At 49.1% G+C, this 11,880-nt stretch overlaps 1 protein-coding gene across 1 annotated transcript; it reads left to right on the top strand.

Annotated features, from left to right (window-relative positions):
• Positions 1-3,296: 3,296 nt before the first annotated feature.
• Positions 3,297-11,436, top strand: COLCA2 (colorectal cancer associated 2). Its single transcript, XM_035008896.1, has 4 exons — positions 3,297-4,182; positions 7,575-7,749; positions 9,138-9,367; positions 10,772-11,436. Exons 2-4 carry the CDS (start codon positions 7,662-7,664, stop codon positions 11,141-11,143), a joined length of 690 nt encoding a protein of 229 aa, XP_034864787.1. The 5' UTR covers positions 3,297-4,182; positions 7,575-7,661; the 3' UTR covers positions 11,144-11,436.
• The last annotated feature ends 444 nt before the right edge of the window (positions 11,437-11,880 follow it).

Here is an 11,880-nt window from a genome sequence, read left to right on the forward strand (position 1 = left end):
GAAAGAAAGAAAGAAAGAAAGAAAGAAAGAAGAAAGGAAGGAAGGAAAAGAAAGAAAGAAAGAAAGAAAGAAAGAAAGAAAGAAAGAAAGAAAGAAAGAAAGAAAGAAAGAAAGAAGAAAGGAAGGAAGGAAAAGAAAGAAAGAAAGAAAGAAAGAAAGAAAGAAAGAAAGAAAGAAAGAAAGAAAGAAAGAAAGAAAGAAGAAAGGAAGGAAGGAAAAGAAAGAAAGAAAGAAAGAAAGAAAGAAAGAAAGAAAGAAAGAAAGAAGAAAGGAAGGAAGGAAGGAACTTGGAAAAAAGTAAATAGAAAGTCCAAAAGAAAGATTTTAAAAGCAAACAAAAAAGAAGTGGAAAACCAAAAGGAGGAAGACAAAAGAGAAAAGAAGTACCGGACGAAGCTTTGAGGACAAGAGACCCTCCCTACATCCACAGTTTTGTTCACCATTCCGTCAGAAGGAGCAGTGCCCAGATGGGGGCAGGGCAGGGAGAGAGGGAACAGGGGCTCTGTGAAGTCCCACTGTCCTTCCCCTCCTCACAAGCCTAGTCCTCAGGCCTGATGCCCATCGGGGAAACGCAGGACACAGGCTCAGAGGCCTCTGTGGAAAGAGACTGCAGAGGCTGACAGATTCCAGCTGGGCTAGAGACAAACACACCCCGTCCTGCCCTCCAGGGCCAGGTGCCATCTCAACTGCTCCCAGCCCAGATGCCCTGCCAAGCAGCTCCTCCCCATCCCAGACTCTGAGGTCTTGTCACCTCGGAGACCCCCATGCCCCCATCTGGGTATGTCCTACCCTGCAGTGGACCCACTCAAGGGAATTCAGATTATTTTTCTGGTGGCCTATGGGGCTCAGCTCCACTCTTGGCATTTCAGAGAACTCAGGGAACAGAGGCCCGTAACCATTGCCTGGCCTGGCATCCTGGGAATGTCTTGGCTTATTCACAAAGGGAACCCCATCCCGCTTCTCTGTCTTCTGGGGCCACCCTCTTCCCTCAGGGGCTAGAAGGGGATCTGGCCCGGCTCTCACTTCCTCTCGGGAGCACTCCTGTTTCCCTGAGCTTCCAAATCACACGGAAGAGGCCTGGCAAGTGTGTGGAGAACATAACCCAGCACAGTTCTATCGTTTGGGAGGGGCTCAGCTTGCAATAGCCTAGCAGCCTGGCGTCAAGAATTTCCCACCTCTCCCGCAAAGTGTGAAGGCCTGAACACAAATCTGTGTCCTTTAAGCCAAAATGAGCAGGAACCAAGCTAATCATCATTTCTCAACACATACTCCTGCAGTAAAAGGGGCAGGGATGGCTCAAGACAGAGAAAGAGGAGAGGAGAGGGACTTCACAGCACAAGAGACTCCAGCCTCAGAAAATCCTGGGGGTGAGGCCCCACACACATCCCCGGCTCCTGGTGGAGGAGCAAAGGGTCTTAATGGGCAGGCATTCTGTCTTGAAATCGCAGTGTCTGGGGCCCAGACGGAGAGCCGACCAAAGGCAAGGAAGCCGCTGGTGGCCAGGCGGGGCCAGAAGGAGATGAGGCACAGAGCTGAGGCCTCTGCCAGGCCTGCAGCCTGCAACCTGGGGCCAGAGTGACTCCCTGCTAGGTCATACCCGCTGGCTGCCATGCTCACTCCTCCAAACCTGAGATTTTCCCTCAAAATGGAGACTAGGGATACAGGAATCAGTCTGGTGGGCCAGCCTGGCTCAGGTGGTCATGAAGGGTCCCCTAAGTCACTCGGGGCTCCCGGAGCTGCTTTTGAGGCAGAAATACAGAGCATCTTTGAGGACTCCTGCTCTGTGTGGAAAGGTGGGCAAAATGTTTAAAAATACAATAAAAGCAAGGCCCAGCACCCAAAGGGGTCTCACTCCCTGTTTCTTTGGACTGTCTGTGGGGTGCCTGTGTGCAGGATTTCTGCAGAAGATAGTCCATTTTGTTAAGCCTTTGAATATTCAAATTGAAAGTATCGCGCAATCATTGATTGTCAAATCATGGGTTTCTAGAGGTTTTAAATACTTGGCATGAGGGGGAAAAAACTCAAACCTATACCCGAAGGTATAAAACATTAATTCTGTTTGTCTCCTGCTCCAGGAACCTGGGTGCAGCTGGATGCTTTGTGAAACTTTAAAAATGTTGCATCTCTGCTTCTCTCCCTGCACAGGAGGCCTGTGAGGCGCCGAGTCCCCGGAGCTGCAGCACCCAGCCAGCGCCCCAGCTGCTGCTGACCACCATGTCGGGTAACGGGGCTGCTTCTGGGGTCGGGTCACGCGAGCCAGGGGCCTTGCGACCCGGGCGTTTTCCCACAGCTTTGCCTGCGGAGAACAGAGAGGCACAAAGTCAGGCATGCCAGTATGAGCCGGGATCCCGCGAGGGCACGGGCCCCCCTGTGGCCGCCCCCCCCCCCCCCGGCGCCTGCTCCCCAGCGCAGAGGCCCAGAGGCCGGCTGGGCCGCTGCGGACGTCCGCGCACCCCGACCCCCCGCCCGCCCCTCCACTCGGCCACGGCTGCGACCCTGCGGCTTGGCGGCGCGGGCTCTGCGTGCCCAGAAGCGGCGGCGGGGGGAGCTAGAGGCGCACGGCGAGCGGGACCCGAGCCGCGCGCCGCCCGCCGCCCGCCGCACAGGGGTGGGCGCTGGCAGCCCCTCCGCGGCCCCGCGGCTGCACCCGCGGCCCCCCGCGCTGCGAGCCGCTCGGGGAGCGCGGGGGCGAGCCTGGACGGCCGCGAGAGCGCGGAGCCCAGGCCTTGCGGGCCGCGCGCGGTTCCCTGGGTCTGGGCGGCGAACGGCGCAGCCTCCTTCCGGGAGACCCCCAGCTCCCGGACCCGGCGCGCGGGCCCCCTGCGGTCGGCTGCGGTCTCCGCAGTGACCAGGCGCGGCGCTGGCGGCCCCGCACTGTCGCCAGGCGCCCGGCCGTCCGCGCGGCCGCCCCGAGCCGCGGGGCCCGGCCCCTCCCACGCGATCGCCGCGGCGCCCACTGCAGGGTCGAGGCCAGGGCCCGAGTGGCCGGTGCCCCCGCGGCCACCCCCGATCGCGGAAGCGCGCCCGCCCGGCCCGGCCCGCGTGGCCCAGCAGCCCGCAAAGTCTCACCTACTCGCTGCGGCTCCGCCCGGCCGGCCCGCTCCCGGCGCGCCCGGACCCCTCCCCGCCGACCTGGGCGCCGCTCGGCCTCCCGCGAGCCGCGCAGTCCGGCGGGCCCCGCAGCCCCGAGGGCGGCTTCCCCGCCGGCTGCACGGTCCCCGGGAGCCCCGCTCGGCGTGGCCCGAGGCTCGGTGAGCCGCCGAGAGACGCCTGCACCCGAAAGGGAAGGGGTGGGGAGCGACGGAAGAAGGGCGAGCAGGAGCGGGGGCCGAAGGAGGGAGGAGGGAAGGATGGAGAGCCGGAAAGGCGGAGAAAGGGGGCGAGGGAGACAGGGCAGAAGAAAAATTCGGGAGGGAGGGAGTGCCCTGGGCCCGGTCCCTTTCCTGTGGTCGGTCGAGCAAGTCCCTCAGTGGCCGGAGGACAGAGCTCTCCAACCCCCACACCCCACCCCTGCCCGCCGCTTGTCCCGGGGCTGAGTCCAGACCAAGGGCACGTAGAGGTTAGAGCCTCCCCAGAAGCTGAGCTCGGCCTGCTGGAGAAGAGAAGGACTCAGAGTTTCCACACGGGTGGGAGCATCACGGTGGGGTGGCCTAAGTCAGCCGCTCCAGATCAGAGAAGGCACCCCTGCTTTGGCCCTGGGCGCCTCCCAGGCCCCTAATACCCTCTCCCAGGCGGAAGGCTGGGCCCAGAGCCCGAGGTTCCCCTAATTTAGCCAAGGTGGTGAGTTTCCTTAGGCTGCTCTCCACATTCCTGAGCGGAAAAACCTGTGTGCTATTGGTCTAGGGATAGGGCCCAGCCTGGGATGGGTGTCCCCGCGGATTTCCACAGGTTCTGTTCCCACTAGGGCCCTGAAACCTGCCCAGCTTCTCCTCATCCTTTCAAGTTGGAGAAATTTGGGGTTCCTCTTTGCATTCTTCAAACTTAGAAACCTGGCCTCCAGCTTCATAGCCTATAATGAGGACCCCCCACATCCCAGTCTGACCTCCAAACTTCCCACTTGACCACTGACTGGATTGCCTTTCCCCAGAGAAACCGAAGGTGTATCAAGGTGTCCGGGTGAAGATAACAGTGAAGGAGCTGCTTCAGCAGAGAAGAGCACACCAGGCAGCCTCGCGGGGAACCGTAAGCATCACCCCTTCCCTTACTCCGCGCCTTGCCTTCAGCCTCATTTAACCCTGCGCCTGGAAAGGTGTAGGAGGCCACGCCAAGCTCAGTCACCGTCCCCAGACCTGGCCATCCTCAGCTGTCTTTATAACTTTTGTGCCCCGCGTCTTCCCAGCTCACCACAGGAAGCCACAGAGGACAGCTAGAGCTTGGGTGGGGCTCAGGATTTGGGGGGAGCTCGTCCCTCACTGATCATAGTTGAGTATAAAGGGCTTGTTGGCCTGGTGCAGGGAGAGGAGCAACCAGCAGGTAAGCAGGTTGTTGTTCCGGTAAGAAGACAGTGTGTGTGCCCTCACATGAGCAAAGAAAATCTCTCCCAGAAACTCATTTCATTTTAGCGAGCCCTTCAAGGAGAGAATCTCTGTGGAAATGCCCCCTGCTTCTCATTCTTATGAAACCCAGCCTCTGAGGTCATTTATCTGCCAATCACCAGGCATAGAAAGTTCCCAGCAGAAATGGGCCATGTGACTGCAGAAGAGAGAGCTCAGGGTTTAGAACCTCCTCCTTCATATGAAGCCTTAAGCAGTTCCCAGTTATCAGGAGGTGATGTGGGCAGTCATAAGGGTACCCTGCCACTTTCTATACTTTCTAAAGCAGATAGGACTGCCAAGAGTGTTCAGGGCAGCAGCAGAACCAAATAAACTAGGTGGGGTTCTCCTCCCACAGAGGGTAATTTCATTGCTGAAAGCCCTTGATCGTACAATTGCTTGTAGGTTGCTTGTGTGGATGTGGGCTATGACAGATGAGCCCATATTGCCAGTGTTAGGATTGGTCTTGTCTCCAGCTTATTGGCATCCTCCCCACAATGGTTTTTGAGCTTGGTGCTGTTGGTGTGCAATGCACGACTTCCTGAAATGGGCCTTTGTGGGAAGAGGCAAATGTTGTAGGAGAGATGAGCACAGGTTCTAGAACCAGTGGACTGGGTTCAGATCCGAGCTCCTCTGTGGTATGTGCAGATCCTGGAGCAACTACTCGGGCTCATCCCCTGTGTCCGCATCTTTAAGCTGGAGACAGTAGGATTTTATGGGGGTTAAATGAGTTATGGCATATAAAGCACTTAGAAGAGTGCTTTCCATTTAGCAAGTGCTCAATAAATGATAGCTGTCATTATCATTATTTATGAAAAGCAACTGAAATAAAATTACAACCAAGAACTGAAAGCCAGCTACCCAGTAACGTCCATTGGCTCCCTTTGCTCAGAGTTTCAAGTTCAGGTGTAAGCTTGCTGTGATTCAGCCCGTACAGCACAAATTTTACATTCATGGGAAAAGTTCGTACCTCCATGTACAGAATGTTAGCTAACACATAAAGCTTCCTTCCATTTGCAGAGGGTTTGTACAGTGGTTGAAAGATAGCACTTTTACACACTCATTATTTCATTTAGTTCTTATAACAACCAAGTGAGGTAAATAGATCAGGATCTGCATGCTTCTATTCCAGCTGAAGTTCAAAGTCTTACAGTTACTAAAGGCAGAGCTAAAAACAGGGCCAAGGTCTTCTTACTCTTCATGTAAAAAACAACAACAACAACAACAAAAACATTCCCATCTATTGGCTCCCTAAATTCATCCTTCTGCAGATCCAACTGTGCTGAGCAGAAGTCTGGTAATCTCAACTGTCAATTCTTTCAGTTCAGAGATGGTTATAAAATTAATAAAACCAGGAACAAGGGAACTGGGAAATGCCTCTGATGGAAAAAAAAAAAAATCAGCAGGATGTTCCCAACAAAGTATAATCTTTCATTAAGGAGCTTTGGTACATGGTAGAATTCTGCTTCAGTGTACCTGGAGAAGTCCCATTTGGGCATGATGATTTTATGGCTGTTGGCCTCTTACAGGTTGATTTGGCCACTGTTCCCATTAGCTAACTGCGGGAATGAAAGCAAAGGGTAAAACATTTCACTGGTGTATCTGACCAGTATCCATTTGCTGGAGCTATGTGATTTATCTAAGTTTTTCTGAATTCTAACCCCCCCCCACCACCAACACCCCCAAGAAATAATAAAGCAGTACTTCTGAACCAACACCTTGCAGGGACACAGACACACACACACACACAATTCTTTTACCTTTAGGAGAAAGGGAAACTTGAGTTCATATTTATGAAAAGATATACTTTACCCTTTTTAACCATTAATTTTTTTAAAACAGCCTTGATGTGCTTTTATAAATTGTAGATTGTGGATTTTTGTGCCCTTTTGAAACCTGAGAGAAAGGTGCCTTTCTTTGTATTCTTGGAGCCAAGTAGAAAGTGAACCCATGACTAGAGAGATAATATCGAGCAGGAGACTGTAAACATACCTGAGGGAGATAATGTGGGTAGGCAGACAAATAGACCATTCCCCGGGGAGCAGTGGGGTTAATGGGAGCTCTGCCATGAAGCAGATTTTTTAAAAACCCACTCCTTCCAAGTCCTTCAGCTCAAGCTGCAGCCAAATATTTGCATAAAGAGCTGGTGAAGGATTCTAGCTTCCTGGTTCATGACATTACGGCATGGATCATTTTCAGACTTACCACCATGGCCTGTTTCAGCAGCGGTTGACAGGGAAGCCCCCCGCCCCCCACCCCCCACCCCCACCCCTGCCCGCAGCAGTGCGCTGTATGGGAGTGAAGTATAGGCTGTGATCCAAGAGAGGTGTGGCGAGCTTGGCTTCCCGGCATGGATCACAGAGCAGTGCTGGTCCCTTTAAACTTTAAAGGCACCATCTGAAACCTTAAAAAAAAATCCGAAATTACTCAGTACAATTATCAGTTCAATTGGAAGATACAGGCTGCTTTACTTTAAACAGTTCAAAGGGATAATCTCATAAATTTCCCTAAATCTCAGGTATTCAGAGTAGGGAAAAAAGCAACTCACACAAAGTCGAACTACTTCCGAGTATTATCTAGAATGTAGAGAGGCTTCGGCTCACTGACTGCAGTTTTAAGAAGATATTTTCTGTTGTAATATTTCATGTAACTATTTCATGTAACTATTCATGTAACTATTTTCAGCCACCCAGGATTGTCCTTTTGGGAGAACAAATTCCTAAGGCTAAGCAGCCAGAGAGAATATCAAAATTTTGAAGAAAATGATAGACTAAGTCACAGAGCGTTGGGATTAAATAAGTTTAGCTCTTATTAATTTTCAATTAAATTGTTTAATAGAAAAGCCTTTACTGGGTATTCTCAAACTATTCCATTTCTCTGTAACATACAAATTGTTTACATTCATTTTTTATCTAAATTTAAATTTAAAATTTAAGTGGGAAAATCTGATATTGGGGGGGAAAAAAACCCAAGCAAACATAAAAACTGAATCTAAATAAAATAGAACATTGGGTGTATGTAACGACAGCCACCTTTTTTTAGAAGAAAGAATCTGGCTTACCTTAGAGCAGAAGGCACCAAAGTTCATGTGAAAATGGCTTCGCTTTCCCCGGGAAGCACTTTGAGTTCATGAGCTCTGTGGTCCTGTTCTTGCTTTGGCAGCTGCCTGGGGACAACGGCGTCCACCTTTCAGACCCAGTCCCACCATCTGCTGCAGGTCAGTACAACCAACGTCACGGTTCCCTCAAAACCTCTTCCAAAGGTCCACCTCGAAAGTCTCTCAGTGCTTGATTCGGGGGTTAAGATAGACACCACCATTTAATTGGAATCCAACCAATCAGAAAGTGAACCAGGCATAGCGACTCCAGATGCAAGCCCAGCAAGGTAACAAGGGCGCATTTTTGTCCTTCTTTTCTGAGACGTCTATTTGCTGCTTCCTATTCTGTCCCGAGAGTTGGTTCTTCACATTTATTCCGGTTCCTCATCGCCAAGTCACTAAACTTGGCTAACAGATCAGAATTGCTTTCAGAAACTTGCTCTCCTTTTTAATGTACTGTTAGATGGACTACAGGACACCCTCGGGTTCTCAAATAATGCCTTTGCTATTGTTGATTTAATGTCTAGCCACCGACAGGGGCTTCCCTCCCCTTCCTCTCTCTCCCCGGGGAGCCACTCAAGCAACTGCAAGTTTTCTCAGCCCAGTTCGAATAACTTAATATCTGTGCCAGCCAGCAGCTAGGTGTTTCCGGAGCTCACATACAAGGGAAACTGTGCTTATGGTAGCTCTTTCATTTAACCTTAAGGAGCCTTGAGACTTCAAAAAATCCAGGGTTCGATTGTCCTCTGATAGATACACTCTAAACCTGTCTTCTCTGAGCATTTAAGGCTAGCAGTCAGAAATTGAGCCCATTAATAACAAAACGGAAGAGGAGTCGTGTTTTCAGAATTATGCTTGGTTGGTAGCTAACAACTTACTTTAATTCCGTTAGCATGTGAACATGTTTCCTAAGGAAACATTTTTGCTTTTTGTAATTTATAGCAAGTACCACTGATGCACTTTACATTCTTGGTTTCTATTTTTATCATTTGTGTTGCTCTCTGTATTGCTCCTCAAAATTTAAGTTACTGAGTGAGCATGAAAAGTTTAGGAAAGCAATAAGCCTAAATCAAGAGACTTGTTTCCCACGGCCTTAGAAGTTTTCCTAAAGCTTCACATAGTGTTGTACGTTACTTCTGAGAGGCGAGGTTTACTTGAACCGCAGATGGGATGTTGATGCCTTATAGTCCGAGAAAGTGGAGCCTTGAGCCATTATTTGACTGTGATAGTTGGACACAGGTTGAATTGTCATTCTTTTATTTGTGCCCTGGCCATATTTACAGCCACTTTCCACATTATTAACCAGATTCGATCCACTGGGACTCGAGTTCACTAGGGCAACGAAAAACACCCAAATTGCCTGCCTGTTTGCTTTTCTAGAACTTCTTAAACCCCCCTTCTCCCCTAGACATGGTAAAATATTCAGAATACAGAATTCCATTCAAAGTCGTAAGTACAATTTTTAAACAAACAAACAAGAAGTCTGTCTTTTTCCCTTTCTCTTCTAGGGCTGTATTTTGAGTCTGAACAGGTTTCTTCCATGTCCAATTATTTTCAAGCCCGAGAATTTTCCAGTTGTGTTTCTTGTGAAGAAAATACAAGCTGCCTCGACCAGGTCTTTGATTCCTACCTTCAGACAGAGACACACCTGGACCCTTCGCTCAATTCCACGCAGAGCACTCCACACTATTTCCCTGACAGCTTCCAAGCTGCCCCTTTCTGCTTTAACCAGAGCCTGGTAATTTATCTCAGTTCTTTACAAAACCTGATTGTTGCCTACTCTGGGGTAGTAATGCTTTGTAAGAAGGTTTGCATCATCTCCTGAGAAATCACACACACACTATCAACCAGGAAGTCATCCAGGAAACAGCAGAGAGCCATTTAAAACTCAGTGGGCGTCAGAGTAACCACACGTGGGGGGGCAAACCTTTGGGTACACACGTGATTATGATTTCCCAAGGCAGCTACGCCCAAGTAAAGCAGTGTATGGCAATAAAAAGAGGTTTCCCGGCAATATTCATTTAATGTTTTTAAACTGGAATGAAGACAGTTGTGAATTGAAAATGATTGATTTAAACAGTGGTCCTTGGATTTTTGAGTTCTGGAAAATGGCATTAGGCTGCGTCTATGCAGTACCAAACTGTCATTCCGATAAGGGGTTTTTGTTTCATTTTGGCCCTGAACTGGCCCCACTAACCGGTTGTTTGGGTCTGGTGTAGGCACAAGAACTCATTTGGGTCTGAGACGGCTGGTAAAGAAGAAGCCCTCATACTTCAGAGAATTTGGATTCTCTATTCTTGATGACCCTCACATGTTTGCAAATACGGTATCATTTAAAATGGAGTAAGATTTCCATTAGTAGACACAGGTTGTTTGCGATGTTTTTTAGATACTCATATAGTTTTTTAAACTGTAAAAAGTAAGTTGTGTGTGTGTGTGTTTTTTTTAATGTACATACTTTTTTCTTTTGGTTTGTCAAAAAGTCTGTGTAGGTGTCAGACTAAATTTTCAGAGTATAGGAAATTCACTCCACAGAATATGCACACCGGACCCCAGTTATCAAGCTCCCTTCTGGCTTCCAAAGAAGGCTTTCTCAGTAATAATTGTAGGCCTGCTTAAAGAAAGCAGAAGGTACCTTTCTCCTCTGGGGACAAGACTTCAGTGACTGTAAGAGTAGTTGCACGTCTTGGAGTCTCCCAGACACCGGCTCACTGAAGACCCCCGTTGTACCTGCGTATGGTTCACTTTGTTCTCCACGGTCAAGGTGTGGAGGAACATCCACGGTGCCACCTGCGGCTCATGTTGTGACCACAGCAAGATCTGACGTGCAGGTGACTTGAAGAACAATGGGATTTTGTGGTTTAAGAACAAAGCATCCTCTAAAATATGGTTATAACAAAGGAAGCCAGTGAAGCAAGGCGATTTATTGTTGGGGAAGAAAAAGGCAAATATAGAATAAGGTGTCCTGAAATCATGCAATCAGCTAATAAAATTACTTCTGCAGACCTGAGTTGGGCTGGGTGTTTTGTTGTGTTGTATTTCCCCCCCCTAATGTTCTTACTCTGAGTTAATAAATCCTCTCTACTCAGCTTTTTTAATCCTGTCTAAATGATCAAGCTCTTTGTTCCTCGGTTTTCTCTAGACCCCAGGATCGCCTTCGGATTCCTCCACTCTGTCGGGTTCCTTAGACTACAGTTACTCGCTGGCTCAGCTACCTTCGTGTGCTCTGGAGAATTCCAATTCTCCCCCTTCTCTGGACACCAGAAACTGTGGCTACCCCTCAGAAGACTGCTCCTACTCGCACTTGCCCTCGTACACCCAGTACGACTGCTTCTCCTCAGCCAGCACCTCAGTCTGCTACTGTGCGTCGTGTGAGGAAGAGCACCTGGACACCCTCAGAGCAGCGGAGTATTTCTCCTACCCCGGCACAGACTATGTGAACTTCGCCCCCTCAGCCGCCTCGGCCAGCGAGTTCTATAAGAGGGGAACAGACTGGGACATCTGCTATAGTTAATGGCAATTACATTAATTTGGAACATGGCGTGAATATCTCTGTCTTTCGGCCACACCAAATGACAACTCGAAATATGCAGCCTGTTAACAAAACATCACAAAGCCCGGTTCCTGTGTCGAATTTCCGATGTTCTGATGCTCGCTTAGGCATTACTATGAAGTCCTCAGACCTGGTCATTGTGCCACTCCTACTTTGTATGCTCCCAGTTAAAACTGTCGTAGGGGATGTTCAGTTGTTTTACTTTTCTATGTAACGAACAAATTCTAATTTTTTTAACTAATAAATTTTGTATTATTAAACGTTGGCTTATTTTTTTTTTAATTTTCTGATGATAGTTTCCGGTTGCTTTGAATAACACCAATTAATTCTGGAGATCACCTATTACTTTTCAACAGTTTAATCTCATTTATCCATGAATTTTAAATTATTTTAATTTGGCAAGATGCCTTGGCTCCCACAGGGATGGAGGGTAGACACAGCTCTGATGGCTGAAAAGGAGGGGCAGCCTCACCTCCAGATGAGGGTGTACATCTTGGAGGCACCTCAGAGAAAGACATTTATGAGTCATTAGCTTCTCATATCTAACAGTCAACGAAACGTTAGTATGACCAAAAGGCACATCTTGCCTACAGCAATATTAACCCATGGATCATTCTTTTTCATGTCCGAAGTGGTGTTTTGTAAACCTTCTGGGCAAATACTTGATCTTTTTTTCTCTTGCGAGCCCCCATGCTCTT

Source organism: Mirounga leonina, unplaced genomic scaffold, assembly GCF_011800145.1.
Source record: "Mirounga leonina isolate KUSES-001 unplaced genomic scaffold, KU_Mleo_1.0 Mir_153, whole genome shotgun sequence".
Lineage (NCBI taxonomy): Eukaryota > Metazoa > Chordata > Mammalia > Carnivora > Phocidae > Mirounga > Mirounga leonina.

Bases quoted from the DNA above. Each gene is read 5' to 3' on its own strand.
- COLCA2 (XM_035008896.1), top strand. From the start codon at position 7,662: ATGAGCTCTGTGGTCCTGTTCTTGCTTTGGCAGCTGCCTGGGGACAAC. The intron at 7,750-9,137 runs GTCAGTACAACC...TTTCTCTTCTAG, and splicing joins AGTCCCACCATCTGCTGCAG to GGCTGTATTTTGAGTCTGAA. The intron at 9,368-10,771 runs GTAATTTATCTC...GGTTTTCTCTAG, and splicing joins TCTGCTTTAACCAGAGCCTG to ACCCCAGGATCGCCTTCGGA.